The 17,954-nt window shown below is 39.3% G+C and overlaps 1 protein-coding gene and 1 long non-coding RNA gene across 5 annotated transcripts in view; one reads left to right on the top strand and one right to left on the bottom strand.

Moving 5' to 3' along the window:
• Positions 1–17,685, top strand: part of cald1b (caldesmon 1b) — a 33,552-nt gene extending 15,867 nt beyond the window's left edge. For 2 of the 4 annotated variants that reach the window (XM_088080388.1, XM_088080387.1), the window contains exons 3-17: positions 2,529–2,657; positions 3,522–3,789; positions 3,931–3,972; positions 4,055–4,759; positions 5,174–5,209; positions 5,322–5,389; positions 5,832–6,078; positions 6,248–6,373; positions 7,567–7,610; positions 7,700–7,778; positions 8,934–9,065; positions 9,146–9,280; positions 11,579–11,650; positions 13,536–13,570; positions 15,631–17,685. In XM_088080388.1, the coding sequence (XP_087936514.1) occupies positions 2,529–2,657; positions 3,522–3,789; positions 3,931–3,972; positions 4,055–4,759; positions 5,174–5,209; positions 5,322–5,389; positions 5,832–6,078; positions 6,248–6,373; positions 7,567–7,610; positions 7,700–7,778; positions 8,934–9,065; positions 9,146–9,280; positions 11,579–11,650; positions 13,536–13,568 (2,116 nt within the window). In that variant the 3' untranslated portion in view covers positions 13,569–13,570; positions 15,631–17,685. Of the gene's footprint in view, positions 1–2,528; positions 2,658–3,521; positions 3,790–3,930; positions 3,973–4,054; positions 4,760–5,173; positions 5,210–5,321; positions 5,390–5,831; positions 6,079–6,247; positions 6,374–7,566; positions 7,611–7,699; positions 7,779–8,933; positions 9,066–9,145; positions 9,281–11,578; positions 11,651–11,751; positions 11,778–13,535; positions 13,571–15,630 lie in introns of all 4 variants that reach the window. The other 2 variants (XR_015777048.1, XR_015777049.1) reach the window with 2 other exon arrangements.
• LOC121950619 (uncharacterized) overlaps positions 1–17,954 on the bottom strand; it is a 63,844-nt gene that overhangs the window by 40,160 nt on the left and 5,730 nt on the right. The window lies entirely within an intron of this gene.

The raw sequence follows: 17,954 nt of genomic DNA, 5'->3' as shown, positions 1-17,954 counted from the left end.
TTTATTTCAGCACGACATAGTCCGCTCTGAACGCCTCAGTCTCTGACAATTTGAGTGCAGTTTTTAAGTCTCTTGTTCGCCAAGAAAGTCTGATCATTTTTCCTCCTTATATTATTGTATGTTTCATGTCTCTCGGGTTTCGAACTCGACTGGAAATGTCACTGCAACATTTTGACAACAGGCCTCTAGCTTTGTGTGGAGTCAGCCAAATTACCTCCTCAATGATTTCTCGGGGCAACCTGTGCCATGCCAGCGAGACCTCTGCCCAAGGATTTTTTAGATTTTTGCCTCGTTTGTTTCAGAGACAGAAAAAACTCTCATGGTTCCCATCACCGCTTCCTCTCACAACATCTGTAAATCATTGTGTTGTGGATTCAGGGAGAGCAGAGGGAATAATACCCGCTCGCTATCAATGGGCCATTTCAAGCTTTCTCCGCGCCTCATAAAACCTGGTAATACTTGGAAAGATACAAGCCTGGCATGCTCAGGAGTCTCACTGTGGGTGAACTCAGTTTGATGAAGGTCAATGTCAGAATGTGAGTTTTTTGTTGGTGATTTTGGCCCCATTTTGTCCCCATTTTAATGTCTTTATCTTTCTCTTTTTTTCCGTTCTTCTTCCTGTTTGAACTGTCTCTTTCTCTGATTAAATATGTTTCTTCCATTAATAAAAGCTGGGAGGGTCATTCCTTTGGAATTACTCTCCGTTTCTTCGATGTGACATTTTGATCTCAGACACATGTAGAACGAGTGTTTCTTATTATTCTTTAAATCCGTTTTCCCTCTGTTGTGGCAGCTCCAATCTTCATCATGTCTTTATGAGGTCTGCTTGAGGCAGTTTGGCTTATATGGGTGGTTCACAACCTAGATGTGAGGAGTCCTCAGATACTTCTGTTACTCAAAATCATGTATATATATATATATATCTATCTATCTATATCTATATATCTATATCTATATCTATCTATATATATCTATATCTATCTATATATATATATATATATATATATATATATATATATATATATATATATATATATATATATATATATATATATATATATATTTATTTATATATTTATATATATGTCTAAAGATACTGGACCTAGCACACCGTAGAGTGCAGCAGAACCTGTCCAGTCACGGCAGGGTATCTTGGTCTCCATCTCTCTAGATCCAGATAGGAGGGCTTGCCATCTATATCACTGGATTGACCCACATGAAGAAGCAAACCAACGGAAAAAAAACCCTGATCTGTCAACAGACAGGGTCAGAAAAAATGTCATGAGTTATCAAATATCTATAGTTGGTTTTACCTGTTTTTTTTTTAACATCATGGAATCTATACTGACATCAGCTTTGTAAATGATCAAACCTATATTGAAATCTATGTTTTAAATAAATGCACAATACTGCACACGCCCTTTAACAGCAATTCATATACTGTTCAAATCACACCATATATAAGTTAGCTCTCACTATCGACTGAATTACAATAAAGTACATTGTTCATTAATTGTATTTATTACCTTGCTTCTTGAAGCGGAAATAGATTGTGAGCAGACGAGTCTAAAAGCTTAGCACGTTAGCACTAACGAGCTAATAGGTACACGGCAGCTAGAGTCATTTAATTTGCCTTTGTCAAGATAGTTCGGGCGTAGGCTACAGTTCACTGTGGTCTCTCTGCATGAGCGAGCGGACACACAAACATGCTACCAACAGTGCACTTTATCGTCTACCGCATCTACTGGATGAAAATACCCAAATACTATAAAAAATAAAATTAGTAAATAGTAGTAATATGTAAAACTCTCTTAGGGGAGTAGGCACAGTAATTCATAATTTCTCATATGTAGTCCATTATTTTATGTGGGTTACGCTACCTTTCGTGTCAAGATGACACAGCACTAATTGGCGTGAGCTAAGAGGAAGACAGAGCCAGACGAAGTGTTATTATACGCCAGCAGCATGCCGGACAACACCTGCTGTTGCAGTATGATGGGCTGCGCAAATAGGTGGCATCACTTGAAAATGCGGCCAGACTTAATGTGTCACATACGCATGATACACAGCAGGACGACGTCAGGTTGAAACACTAATGTAATGGATGTGCCCAACAATCCAAACCATCCCTACCAGCATGTGCATTTATTGACATCCTGACATGGTTGCCATGTACTTTTGTTGCCAAAACATAACCACGTGCAGCATAATCCCAAAATATGCTTTTGTTGACATCACAGTTGTGGCATCCCAGAAGGTAAAAAGCAGATGCAAAAGGATAGAGCATAATATGTAGGTGCTGAAGTCCACTGCAAAGCTGCAACACGCGACAACTTGGGACAAGAACATGCTGGATAATCCACAGACCTTGTTATGAGCAGTTTCATGTAGGAACAATTTTCTTTCAACCGAACTACACCCACCAACTGTACTGCCGTGCAAAAGAAAGCATATCAAGTTTTAATAGTCATTAATTTTGTTGGGTTTCCAATGGCTTGTTCATTTTGGATGTATGTTTTATATTTCAGTGTGGGTTACGCCAACAATGATGATGAGGAGGAGGCGGCTCGAGAGGAAAGGAGACGTGCGAGGGAAGAGAGGAAGAAGATGAGGGAGTTGGAGGAGTCTGGAACCACCGATGTCATTGAAACTAACAGGTACAATGCAAACCAAGTTTCTCAGTAGAAAGCAGATGAGGGACAAAAGTGTACAACACGAGGGAAACAGGAGGTAGGGACACACGGCTTATAACGATGAAAAAGAAAGCTGACACCTGTGGTTTTGTTCTATCTAAACAGCTGTGAACCAAAGCAGTAAAAAGAGTTGATGCCATTTGTTGGACAGTAGGGAGGTGTTGCCTGGTGGAGATTTCTGCCTCTGAGCTGGCTGGATTTACAGTTTACTGTTCTCAGTGCTTGATTATCCTCAGGTATGTTCAGCACAAGAGCCTGTTGTCTGAAGGACTTAGAGGACAGAAAAGATACAAAAAGTTTACTGTGGCTGTTAATTTGTCAAGCAATCAAGTAAATTAGGCCATTTTATTGTTGTTGTTGTTTTATTTAAAAATTATATGACCAGGAAAAACGTAACTGAAAAACTTTCCTGAAGCTGCACAAATGAACGGCGTCATAGTCAACAGTGAAGACCGCTGTAAAACAGCTGTTTTTTAAATACGATTTAATCAGATGCATATTGTTCTATCCCAAGTTATCAAGTTGAGATGTTCATTAAAACTGAACAAATTCTCCAAGAGTGTAGTTAAAATAAAAAAAAAGGAGGCGGGAGAGTGAGTTTTGGTTGATGCCAGAGAGGAGGGAGTTACAATAGTCAAGTCTGGAGAAGATGAATGTGTGGATGAAACCACCTCTTGTGAAGAAAGTTTCAGTTAGAGACTTACACGGGGGTCATCACTCTTGATCTGACAAAACATTATTATTACAATGTGGATTTTCAGATTTTTCTTTGATAAGACTTGAATTTAAGGCATCATTCATGAACAAGAGGATTTCATGTGCTTACAGTGTGACAGAGACCGACTCCTCCACTGGAACCACCACTGAAGGTGCAGATGATGATCAGGCTTTGCTGGAGCGCCTCGCCAAGAGGGAGGCGCGCCGGCAGAAGAGGATGCAGGAGGCCATGGAGAGACAGAAGGAGTTTGACCCCACCATCAGCACCACCAACGGCACAGACAGCACACTGGAGGAGCAGTCCTCCATCAGCAGCAGCAGGCAGCGACACACAGAGGAAGAGGAGGAGAAGAAGGAGGAGACACCAGCTCAGGAGGAGGTGACAGACACTGATAACAACTCTTGGAGGAAAGAGGAAGAGGCCAAGAAGGAGGAAGACAAAGCAAAGATTGAATATGTAGAGTAAGACTGTTTGGGGTGAGATTATTCTGTTGTCGCTTATGTTTTTTTCTCTCAACAGGAATCTGCTGAGGAATCAAGAACAACAAGCACAAGGAATGAGGTCTGGTCTCCTATTTTTGATTTGTGCTCACTTGATTTTGTCGATACATGCACATAAATTGACACAAAAATGTATTTTACAGGAGGAAACTGAGGAGAAGGCTGCACCAACAACAGAAGAGGTCGAGCAGCCTGATTCAGGAGAGAAAGGTGCTGAAGAAGAGGCTGTTCCTGATGTTGACAAGGAGGAGGAAGAAAGGAAGAGGAAAGAGGAAGAGGAAAGACAGCAAAAAGAATTGGAAGAGAAGAAGAGGATAGGAGAGGAGGAAAGGCAAAAACGGGAAATGGAGGAAAAGCTCAAGAAAGAGGAAGAAGAAAGGCAGCTGAGAGAGGAGGAGGAGAGGAAGAAGAAGGCAGAGGAGGAGAATCAACAAAAGGAGATGGAAGAGAGGCTGAGAAAAGAGGAGGAAGAAAAACTAAGAAAGGAGAAGGAGGATCAAATGAAAAAAGAAGAGGAGGAAAAGCAGAAAAGGGAGATGGAAGAGAGGCAGAAAAAAGAGGAGGAGGAAAAAAGGAAAAAGGAGATGGAGCTAAAGAAGAAGAAAGAGGAGAAAGAGCTAGAAGAAAAGAAGAAAAAGGAGGAGGAGGCGGAAAAGCAGAGGAAGAAAGAGCTGGAGGAGAAGAAGAAAAAAGAGGAGGAGGAAAAGCAGAAGAAGAAAGAGCTGGAGGAGAAGAAAAAAAAGGAGGAGGAGGACAAGCGGAAAAAGGAGGCTGAAGAGAAGAAGAAGAAAGAGGAGGAGGACAAGCGCAAAAAGAAAGAGATGGAAGAGAAGAAAAAGAAAGAGGAGGTATTCATGTGACTTAATGGTCTTTTCACCAACAGCCACTCAAGTAACTTAATACAGACATTTATAACGCAACACAAGTCCTTAAATCCCTCACATTAAGTGACACCCGGGCACCGTCTTTGATTTATCCAGGCTTTATCCGGCTTTGAAGAGATTTATTTTACAATATAATTTCGTGGTGTGGTCACAGATCGCTGTCACAGCTTTTTATTTGGATGAAAGAGGTGGTGGCATTGAGGATGTCACAGTGCGATGTGACTTCAGTTTACATCTGCGTTGCATCCACTGCCCGGCCTTTGACTGCTCCAGTGTTTGACGGCTTTGTTGTGGATTATCCACATTATGCGTTTTGACCAAGCCTGCTGTTTTTTATTATGATATTAATGTCCTTCCATTTCTTTCTTCTGTTTAAAGGAGGAGAAGCCGAAGAGATTCGGTTTAAAGGAAAAGGTGATACATTTGTCATATAAAACTATACTCTTATTCTTATATATTCTTTAAATATTGAAGATGTGAGCAGAAACAGTATGTTTAACACCACCATCCCCCCTTTTTTTGCTAGAATGAACCAGCCAAACAAAATGAGGGGCTTTTTGAGAATAAACTCAAGAAGGCAGAAAAGACGTCAAGGTAAAGATAAAATTTGTCGTTCGTCAGTTTATTTTGAGGAACATTTTTTTATCAGGGGAGAGAATGAAGACATTCAGAAAAGGTGTTACATACAAACACAACATTTTGGGATGTCTACATGACTCAAAGTCATATAGACATCCCAGGCTCAATAAACTCATGCTTGTTTTGTTGACAAATTTGACCAAAATGACAAAGAAAAAAACTAAATATAATTCTTGTCAATTTTTTTTTAAAATTTTGACTAGCTTTTTCAAGTACACAATATTGTTTAAGTTAATTATTGTTTTTTACTTATAGTCTTTTTAAAAATGTTTTATTTCAATTACCTAAAATGTTTTTTCACACCTTTTTGTAGTTCTTCGTTATGTTGAAGTGAACTCTAATAACCTTTGTATAGATGCTTACTGATTAAAGAATAATTGTGTGTGTTTCTATGCAGGGACAATGTTCGCACCTCCAAGGCAGACGACAAGGAGCGACAGGAGGCCGAGCGTAAGCTGCAGGAGCTGAAGCGCCGGCGAAATGATGCAGAAAGCGAGGACGTTGAGAAGATGAAGCAGAAGCAGCAGGACGCAGAGGCCGAGCTGGAGGAGCTGAAGAGGAAGAGAGAAGAGAGGAGGAAGATCCTGGAGGAGGAGGAGAAGCAGAAGAAACAGGAACTGGAGGACAAGAAAGCCAAAGAACAGGTGAGGATGAACTTTACATTCAGGTATTATCGAAAAAAGGGTCGTCATGTGTGAAGCATCAGTTTACTTTGGTTTGATTTGGTTATGTGTCTCTTGTCAAGGACAGAAAGATTCACCTTTGGTGAGGTTGTAACAAACATTTGACAGCAAATTGTGGTTTTCTGGACAGGAGGAGAGGAAGAGGATGAAGGAGGAGATAGAGAAGAGGAGGGCGGAGGCTGCAGAGAAGAAGAAACAGATGGGGGAAGAGCCTCCAAAACCTGCTTTTGCTATCAGTCCCAAAGGCTCCTCAAAGGTGAGTTTTGGAGCAGAGGTTCAGACGACTTGGAGTTATTATTCCTCTGCGCCAGTGATAACTCATAGCTGTGGCCGAAGGCATTATGTTTTTGGGTTGTTCATACATCAACTCATTCTTGTGACCACAATAACCAAAGAGGGCCTTGAGGAAATTCCCTCAAATTTGGCACAAATGTCCTAGTTAAAATTTGGTGGTCAAAGGTCAAGGTCACTGAGACCTCACAAAACATGTTTTTGGCCATAACTCAGGACTTCATATGCTAATTTTGACAAGAAAAAACATGCAGATGTCTAAAAGGATAAAATAATGAAGTGGTGGCATTTAATATCTCAAAGGTCAAAGGTCAACTTCACTTTGACATCATTAAATTCTACAAGAAACCTTACTCAACGTCATATGTCAAGAACAGAAGGGGAGACGTTTGGTCAGATACTGAATTGGTGACGCTCACAGGTCAGGTGATCTGAGCTAATGGCTGTACTGTCAGGTTACCAAACCATGCAGAGATACCGTGATGCAGGAGGCTCTCTTCTGTTGATAGCATCACAGTGGTTTTCAATCACTCTCACGTAACAGCTCTATTTGTGTGTTTTCTCCAGTTCTGAGACATTACCAAAAAGGCATTGTTATCCTCCTTCTCTCCAGTGTTTTTGTCTAATGTGCTAATTTGTTTTGCTGTTCCTATTTTAATCCCTATGATATTACCAATATGTTATTAGTTGACAAGTTTTAAAAAAAGATGTGAGCCGCTGTCTGTGCTGTACTCAAATATGGCTGTTTCTGTACAAGACCATGACTGGGTAATTTTCTTGCCGGAGTATTTTTGGAAGAATGTTGAGAATTATGTGTGTAATTCTGCGCATACACGGGAGGTATAATTCATTTTTAACCAGCTGTACTCAGTGTGTGTGTGTGTGAGAGAGAGCTGTGTGTGTCTGTGTGCCTGAGTTTGTCTGAGTGTGCGTGTGTGTGTGTGTGTGTGTGTATTTCCTGGCTCCCTGACAGCCAAACTCTCCAGCTCAATCACTCAGGCAGAGAGTACAGAGAGACCTTCCCAGGGACCGACTGGTCTGCCTCTCAGTGAGGTCGTCTTGGAGACAGGAACGAGGCCAGGACAGCTTGACCATGTCAGTATTTATTTATGCCTGTCAACCACGGTTTATAACCTCAAACCATGCTGTTTTATACAGATCGGGGCAAAGGCAGAATTCTTGAGCAAATCAGCTCAGAAAAGGTGAGTTCTAAAAAATGAAAATAAGTGTATAAACAGGTACTATATTCGGGGAGCTATTCTAATTTCCCATCTGTTGTTCATCCACACAGCACCCCACCCAGAGTGTCTCACACTCCAATTGTCTCCAAGATAGGCAACAGACTGGAACAGTACACTTCTGCGGTCCAGGTGAGAGTCATTGTGCACCACACTCAGCAGTGGAAGTAGTGCTCAAACAAGCAAAATAACTGTAACTACAATGATGTAAAAATGCCCGATTCCAAGTCAACGTCCTGCATTCAAAATCCTACTTGAGTCAAATCACAGGAGTATTATTAAAAATAAAACTACTTGTTTTGCAAAAAAAAGTTTAGATTTTTATGTACAGTATTATATCGTCACTGTCGATGCATTAATGTGTAAGTAACATTTTACTCTTGTGGCCGCTCCATTAGGTTGTAATTATGTTTTAAGATAAATCGAAGGGGTTGTGTGATGATTAATGAGGCTGGAAAGAAGATAAACAAAACAAGCATATCTAATCATTTTTTGGACTCTGAATCTAATACTTCATTATTTTGTTAGACATAAATAGTTTCACCTCTTTGTGCCTCACACATTTATAAAAATGACATCATCTGAGAAGTTTAGTAAATCTGTTTTTGGTGGAACTGATAACAACTCTGACATCCAAAACATGACAAAATGCCCAAATTGGACAGTTTTTTGTTGTTTGCATGATAAATCTTTAATAATATGTTTTTGTTTTTTTTTATAAGCTTGTTATATATTTTATTGCAAAATCCTGATTTGTAAAGTAATTAGAAACTATAGCTGTTAATAGAGAGCTGTGGAGGAAGATTTTTACACTTGCCTGTGAAATGTTGTTTGAAAAAAAAAACAAGTATAAACACAGAGTGGAAATACTCAAGTAGAAAGCAGGGCTGCAACAACGATTATTATTGTCGATTAACTTGTTGATTATTTTCTCCATGAATCAATAGTTGTTTGGCCTATAAAAAAAGCCAGAAAAATTGTGAAAATTGTCAAACAGTGTTTTCCAAAGCCCAAGATGATGTCCTCAAGATCTTGTTTTGTCCACAACCTCAAAATATTCAGAGAATCAGATAATTTTGACTTTTTTTTCCTTTAAAGTGCTAACCAAACTAATAAATCGATTATCAAATTAATTAGCAATTCATTTAATAGATGACAACTAGTCTGTTCATTGATTAATTGTTGCAGCACTACAATTCCTGGATTTAAAGCTACTTTCCACCAATGACCGTGTGTCAGTGTCCATTCTCATGTAAAAGTAACTAAATGCAGGCTGTACTTCCACAGGGAAACAAAGACGCCAAATCCTCAAAGTCTCCATTGGCAGATATTCCTACAGGAGGCGCGCGCAGCATCAAGAGCATGTGGGAGAAAGGAAACATCAGCAGCTCCTCTGAAAGTCCAGCTCCTACCGTCAAGGTGAGAGACAGACAGCAGGAGGGGAAGGATGGCCAGATTAACTGATATGTGAGTATTTGATATCTTCTTTTTTCCCCCAGGATGTGGCTGGCATCAAAGGCGGCGTTGCCGGACGTGTCAACAGTTGGATGGCGAAGCCTCCAGAGGCAGAAAAGACAGCAGCACCTGCACCTGCAGCAGCAGCAGCAGCATCACCAGCAGCAGCAAAGCCAGCAGTAAGGCCTGATAAATCCTCGTCTTGTTCGCACACATACACACTATTTTGAATTAGACACCAGTGTTACTTCAGTAGAGTAATCCCTTGATATTCTGCACACGCTAATGTGCTCATTTGCACATCAGCATGCCAGTCTTTTGTTGGCTGCAGCCATTATATACTGTATCTGAGCTCCAAGGCTGGACAATGATGCTGTTTGGAGTCTAGTGACACCACATGGACAGTTCACTCAACAACATGTGCTACCAAAGCCCCAACAACCCTCTGTGTGTTTCCTCGATCTGAGAGTTTTTGATGTATGTATCTAAGCCCTAACCAGCGGAAAATCATTGGATGATAGAAGAATTTTACTCTTATTGTTGCCAACAACAGTCCAACCACAAAGCACTGAGCAGCAGCAGTCGTGTATCAGGTGGCTGAATGCCAACGTGCCTTTGTGCACAGCCGTTTCTACACCCCTCCATACATCAATCACTTTGGACTCTGTAGGAATTTCAAGATTATATTACAGCCCATAAAACCCAGAAACCCCACAGTACTCTCAAACAGTCCTCTCACTCTCACTTTTTTTTGTGTTTGACTCACTTAAGCCAAAAAACTACATTTCAATGTCACTATGACTCCATCTTTAAAGTCTCCTTCAGACAAGGGTAAAAGGTCAAGTTCCTTCACATTTGTCTCATTGTTATATTCTACAACACTTACACATAACCGAACAAGCAGAAGCTGAATGATTAATTTGGTTCATTCATTATCATATGGTGCAGACACTTGAAACTGTGTACTTGTTGGACGTTGTGTCCTTTTCTTTAAGTAGGACACCAGCTGCTAATCTTACCAGGTCTTCTGGAGACATTGCGCTATGTCCACATGCAAGAGCACTGCTTGATGACGTGTGACATTGTCCTAACTTGAAATTTATGAGCAAGATATCTATAGTGTCAAATGTCTTGGCCTGCAGAGGAGTTCTTGTAACCTTGTCCTCACTCATGCTGCAACACCTCCCCCTAATGGGACGAGGCTGCACAGCAGACAAATGTCAAAATGTCTGTATGCCTGACTGGATTCTCTTTTGTATGTCCCCTTTGTTATGTAATTGTCTTTTGCCTTTCTTTCCTTCTTCAAACTGCACTTCTTTTCTCAGCTTTCCTCACTCAAACTTCACCTGCTGTTCTTTGCCTCCTCTTCAAAGTGGTAAAGGTATCGTTTTGCATATATTTCAGCATTACTAAAATATAGCCTGCATATAGCCTGTGATGGAGGGTAATTTCACTCGTATAATCCAGCACTGTACTAGTATAATTTTTAGGTTCTTAACATCCATATTTCCATTTGATGCTACTTTACACCTCTGACTTTTCAGAGGGAAATATTGTACTTTTTACTCCACAACACATACATTGACAGATTTAGTCACTAGTTACCTCACAGATTCATTTTACTAATCCAAATAATCAACAGATACATTCTGATCATAGTTAGCTTCCTGGCAATATAGATACTAGTATTACGGTTAATATTAATCTGTAACAGCTGCAACAATGAAATGATGCTTACACATTAACCCTTTGAAACCTGGATCAACAACAGTATTCTTGTGTTGCTTTCAGACACATTGCACAAGCATTTAAACCTTTGAAACCTGAGGAATTTTGCTTTGATTTCTTTTGAAAACATGGGAAAAGGGTAATGTGCAACTTGGCATGAATGTCCCATAAAATTTTGTTAAAGGTGACAAGAAAAAAGACCTGGGGAAAAAAAGAGAAAATCATTAGATTTAAGTAATTAATTAAGTAATTAATTACTGATTAATTAATGAAGTAATTTAAAAAAAAAAACAAGAAAAAATGTCAAGAAAACAAAATTTAAAACATATGTATGTTTTTATTACAAAACATGAGTATTTATTATTATTATCATATAATATTAATGGAAATAATGATTATTATTATTGGTGAACATAATTTCCAGGTGATTTTTTTGTAACTATTTTCTTGCGAATTGTGGGGTCATTTCCTGTTAAACTGACCATTGCCTTCTTCTGTTTTGGAAGAAATCAGGCCAATTTGCTCAGTTTTCTAAGGCTTAAGGCATCAATGATTACAATCCAAATATATATACAATATATGTGTGACTATATATATAATATATATATAATACTTTAACTTTTTACGATTTAAGTATATTTTACTGCTTATACTTGTTTTACTTCTACTCGAGTATTTCAAGTGTTGGTGCTTTTGGTTCACTGTATCAGATTAATAGGGTCGTGGTTGTTTCATCTTATTTGTCTCAGGATGCAAAACCAGGTGACATCGGCAGTAAGCGTGGCATGTGGGAAACCAAGAAGAGCTCTACACCTGCCAAGGTAACACATATATGAACACACCCCTGCACTGTAGAAGAGTGAAGATATTAACGACTGAAAGGATTTACAGTGAAGTGGTCCTGTTTGTTTGTTTCATTTAGTAGACCTAGTAGAGCGGGTGGAAGAGGTAATTTGTGGAGACAACACTCAATGCACGTTTCACCATCACAGTGTGATTGATCTTTGTGGTGTTTACACTGTTTTCATGCCAAGCATATGATTGAAGTCAGTATTGCCAGATCAATTTTCACACAGTAACCAATAACTGATGAATGTCAAAACCAAATGTCATTTCAGTTTATTAATACTGAGTTGAACATTTTTTCCTATTGCAATTATTAATCAGTCATAGCTCTGCGATGAAAGACCTGCAAAAGCTTCTGTTCATATGAGTAAAAACTTTTAACATACAATGTAACACTGTTAGGCCCAACCACTGGGTAGCCCTATGCTGCAAACAAAACATCACTACTGATTGACATCAGTCACATAAGACACCTTTAAAACTATGAAGTTATTAACAAACAACATGCAAATAAGACAATAAAATCCCAGGCTGAGGGGCAGCAAGAACAGCAGTCCCAGCAGCAGAGGCCTCTCTCCTCTGCTGCACCTCGTTAATGCAACACACCTGGGCAGAGCTCCAGGAGAGAGAAAAGGTACAGCAGCACAGAAACACATACAGCCATAAAAATATCTAAAATACCTTTATTTGATTTCATTTTATTAATCCTATTATTTCTCAGTATAATTACAATGGATGAATAATTAACAATTTGGTTTTAGAATCTGATTGGGCTCATTTTTTTTCAGTCCGATCTGGCAACACTGTTTGGGTTGTTTCTCTCTCAGTTCAGTCAATTCACAAGATAAACAACTGAAATAAAATTCATACATTTTCAGTGAGGGACTCTACGAGAATTATTAGGGGTGGGAGTGAAAAAGGTAGCGGGTGAGGGTATTTTGACCTTATTCACATTCTTTTTTTGTGGATGACACCAATTTAATTCTTTTGATGGTAAAATAAATTATTAAAAACTAACACCCTCTCTAGTAACTGGTACTGGTATTGCTGTTTTAATCTTTGTCAATACAGCCCCTCCGCCACCCTAATTATTTTTCATACTGGGCTAACTCGTTAGTCTGTATTATGTTAAAAGTGTATTTTTAATAATTTAAAAACGATCTCTCTTTGAGTTGCCTGAACTGAAGTGGAATTACCGTGATGAAGGACATTGCTGTGTTACTCCTCCTCCTTCTCTCACACATACGTACTGTAATATATATAGTATATTATGTATTTTCTATCAGTAGTTCCCACACTGGGTTTGAGGACATAAATAGCATTCCTCTTATCTGATGTGGTTGTTCATTTGGAACATGGATTATTTTCATTTATGAATGTGATATATATGTTGTTAAGAGACATTTTGGCTGCACTGTGCACAGCTTTAGGAGGACATAATGGTTGCGTGCATGTGGTTATGTTTGAATGCTATTTATGATTTATTTTTAAAACTAGGAGTGAATTGAATTTAGTCTTTTTTTTTCATGTGAGAGTTTCTAACAGTATATAAAGTAACCATCTGTGGTATGAGCGGTATTTTTATGGCATGTTTTTTATATAGTATGTTATATTTTTATCACATCACTCAGTCTTACCCCACCTTTTTTCGGTCTAGGATACATCCATATGTGAGACAAAGCCCTTTCTTTATGAGTTACTTTATTAGGATCCACATTTGTTACAATGAAGCAAAAGCTGTTGACATACCTACACCCAAATTAATCCCAGAGTAAGCCATAGTAAGGATGTGGTTTGCATTTTTTCTTGCTGATTTTTTTTCTTTCTTCTTTGCTTTATTTCATTTCTTATGGTTAACAGGTTGCAGTTGGAGCCAGGAGCAAGTTTCACTAATGGTAAGGTTCTTAAATGACTGTGAAGAGTGGTTGAATGTAACTAAGTACATTTAGTCAAGGATTGTGGTTAAGAACAATTCAGAGGTTCTATACCTTAACATATATATTTTATTTTATTCTACTTTACACGTCCACTTCAAAACATACCAGCAGAAAATATTACTTTCAGCACCACATTTTTTCATTTTCCCTGCCAGTTTCTCTTGATGCAGTGGTAGGTTATATCCTAAACCAAAAAACAAACATTGACCAGTTACAACATTAAAATGCTGCACACTTTAATGCATCAGTGATAAAAATCAAATTATTCAGTATACTGTATGCTAATGGGATAATACTGAAAGGACTTACTTTAAAAGACTGGTTTGACATTTGTGGAAAGATTTATTCATTTTCTTGCCACTTTCAGGACAGACAAAAGACTCTTTCAGACTGGAGACTATTGCCAGTTGGGTGGCTAAATTACAGTCAGGGGCTCCGCTAACTTAAATGGTGATAAAATAATTAAATCATGCAGCTGTTCAAACAAAATGTTATCAGACCGAAAGGATCAAATCCTGATGAATCCTGGGATTATGACGCCAACAAAAAAAAAAAAAAAAAAAAAAAATCTTTCACTGATTTAAAGATATCTCTTTTACAATGTAAGTCTGTTGAAAAAGGCTTTCTGGGGCCCTTGGAATCACATGGAGGACCAGGAAGTTGTAATTCCACAGTTTGGCTATTATGTAAACTTGCCCAGTGCTGTTCCTCAGGGCTTGGTTTGGAGGCAACAATTACAAAGGAGCGTTGTCCCCTGTGCTTCAGCCTTGATCTTGGGACAACAAGGGAGAACTGGTCAGTGGACATGTGATTGGCATTGATCTTCTCATGTATCTCTTGGCAAAAAAGCAAAGCTTTAAGTACATTCTGCAGATGATACTACTTTTTAAGGACTTTTACAAGTAATTAAGTTTTTTTAAACTAAAGTATTTCTACTTTTACTTAACTAAAGGACCGAAACCCTTCTTGTATATGTGCGCATACTACTTGTAAACCAGGGTTTATTTTGATCAGCCCTGAAGGAAGCAGAGTTTATATGAAGTGCGTCTGTCCTTCAAATCATTTTGTGGATGAGGGGGGCGGGCCTTGACTGATTTATAGCCCTCTGTGGACTCATAACCACTGCAACCCACCAACCTTCCTTTGTGCCAGAGTAGCTGCTCACAATAAATCAAACCTGCTGTGGGAGATTTTTGGGCAGCGGCTCAGCTCTGTGGCACTGTGGTCTATGTTTAAAAAAAGACTCTCACCCTGACCTTGTTTCCCAGTATAAAGAACCTTCCAGACTCCTGGGATGGCTGTCGTGTCTCTGCAGTGCACTGTTCACCCGGTGCCACCTGGGCTGTCCAATGCCGCGGTGTTGGCGAGTTGTTAGGCATACCACAGTGCAGCTGCTTGATTTTCACATTACAACTGACTGTTGGAAAGGATTACTAACCGTTTAAGCTGCAAATCGGCCTCGATCACCAGGCTTATCCACTAAGTGCTAACAATGAAGACCCCACATGTATCCCTGAAGTCTGTTGGGACAGTTTAAATGTGTATCAGTCATGAAAAAATATATTAAACACCCACTGATGTTAGTATAGTACAGCTGTCTTCGTGATCAAAAAGTCACATTTCTCCTGACATCAAGCCGTGAAGCCTGAGCCAGAGCGTGAACAATAGGAGTGGAAAAGTGTTTGTCAAGTGTCAGCTCAGACCCTAAATAGCAATCCCTGCGTCTTCATCAGAAATAGACCGCTGAGGAATGAAGTAAAGGGCAAATGACAAAGTTACAGCTTTCAATCACACATAGAAGTGTCCTGGCATGTGTCAGCAACAGTAGAACTTTCTCTGATGTTCAAACGCATGCACATACAGCTTATACATAGAGCAGCACGGATGAAAACGCATTGATTAACAGTCTTGACATTAACTTGCTTCACACCTAATAAACTTTGAGAAGTTATGCAATTTTAAATTGATGTATACATTGACTTGATAGATCTTTAATGTCTGTCTTGCTCTATTAACAGGTGTGAAACCCTAACCATTGACATCCCCATTTAAATTAAGCCTCACCTGACCAGACCCAAGGCTCTGCTACTGTATGTGCATCCATTTCCCTTCCACGTACCATTGTTTGGCACAAAGTTCCCACAGGAGTGAGGAAAAGATGAGGGACCATGATGAGTGACTCCAGCATCAAAGTATCCGGAAATCTTTTCCTCTAGAGTTTGAAAATATTGACGTTTTCATCAGGCTTGACTAGATTTTTTTAAAACGAGAAATTCAAAGATCTCAAAGCAACAAACCAATCACCATAAAAAACATGATGGCATTGAGCGTTTCTGCAAGGCACAGATATGTTACATTTGCACGTCAGTGTATATCCGCAACGTTTTTAAGTCTAAGGTTCCCTAAGAGAGCTGGGACTGCCTACTACATATATTGTATACTAAAATTGAGTTGCAGTTGAGGTAATTCTCTGAATATTTCTGAGTCTTCTCTTGTTTGCGCTTGCCTGTAGCTACTCAATCAGCAGCAGTTCTAACATGTCTACATGTATTAATGTTTGCACCGTTTACGCTTTTGCCCGTGGTTTCTGGGGTGGATGGTGTGAGTTTCTTGCTTGCAGTTACAAAATGATCGAAAAACACCTCTTTCACAATGGAAGTCTATTGTAAAAAGTCTTTTTGGGGTCCGTGGCATCACATGCTGGGCCAGGAAGTTGTTATTCCACAGTTTGGCCATTATGTAAAGCCCTCAAAGCCCAGCACTGCTCCTGGGAGCATGTTTTGGAGGCGATAACTATGAAAACTTGTGTCTCCTATGCTTCAACCTTAATGTTGGGGGAACGATATTTGCTAGTTAGGATTGGTTGTTTGTCTTTATATGACATGCGGTGCACGCTGCTGCATTCCAGAAGTTGAAGACTGTTTATCTCAGGGTGCACCTGTCGCACCTTAGAAAACTGGGGGGGGCTCTTGGCGTTGCTCTCACTTTGGAGCGTACATTCCACACATCTACATTCAAAACAAAGGATTTGAGGGTGCAAATAATGTGGCATGTGTACAGCCCCTAAGCAACACGCCATCCACCATCCCCTCGACCTCCCAATGACAAAGTCAGCTCATTTATTACGTAACTTTAACTTTGATGTGATACGTACAGAATGTGCATAACGACATATTTGTGGTTTGGAGAAACGTACAATGCCAACATTTTCTTCTGGCGACTGGGCTGCTTATACGGATTTACAGAACAAAGTACTACATATTTAATGCTTAACAGATGATGGTTTGTGTAGTATCCATCTGTTTAATCAAGGTCACAAGTTCAGATGGCTGTCATGATGCCTAAATATTATTTTGCCTTCCAGCCACACTGACATGTCTGCTCTTTTTTGTCGTGTATTGTCATGTAGCTTAAATCCAGCAATAAGCATTTGTGTTTTACTGTCATACACACACAGCTTTTTGGGATGCTCATCACTGTTTTGACTTCATGTGCTTAACGTCCATCTCACCGCTTACATTTGAATTGTTAGAGTAAACTGCCAACGTTGATGAACTCCTTATTGGTACCCATAGATCCCCCACCTCAGACCAGAAGATGACATCATTATTGTGTAATACAAGCAACAAAGTTTATGAATGTGTGTGTGTATGCAAAAATCCACTGTAACAACTATTCAGTGACCAAATATGGCAAGCTCTTTTAATGTTTAATCAGTAGGGGTAATAGCAATTGTAGATATCAATCATTGCTGTTTGAGTAGTTAGAACTCCAAGCCAAAATTAACTTTTTAATTACTCAAAATGGTATTGTGACATTTCAAAATGTAATTTCCACCAGTGAGAGCTAAATCTCCACACCTCGGATCCTGTTGATTTTATGTTAAAGGGGCTCGCAATAGACCAAATGCAATTCCATTTCACAGGCAGGTAGCAGTCTTACTTTTCTATCATCAGTTTACAAGCCACTAACTTTGCAGTTTATCTGCAGCAGCAGCAGCAACAGTGATAACGGTTTATCAGACAATATGGCAATATGCACTCTGTTTTAATAAAGCCTGTAATTAACTTTCAGTTGTATCCTGGTGTTCCTGTAGGTCAGCTGTGCACAAGTTGAATCCTGCCAAAATGTCTGTCAGAGGTGGATTGCTTTGTTTGAATGTTTGATATTACTGTTTGTATTTGCTTCAGCAATTAAAAAAAAAAGAAAAAAAGTGTTCTGTTGCTTTGCTTTAAGCCATCGGAAGAAAATGTTGCTTCATGTCCCTTATAACCGCCTGAGAAATTATGGAGTGCTGAAACACGAGTGACCGCTGAAAGCTTGAATGGATAAATGATATCTG

Source organism: Plectropomus leopardus, chromosome 7 (genome assembly GCF_026936395.1).
Source record: "Plectropomus leopardus strain MGB_pleo_1.0 chromosome 7, ASM2693639v1, whole genome shotgun sequence".
NCBI lineage: Eukaryota > Metazoa > Chordata > Actinopteri > Perciformes > Serranidae > Plectropomus > Plectropomus leopardus.
This window is presented reverse-complemented; position numbering and strand designations above follow the sequence as displayed.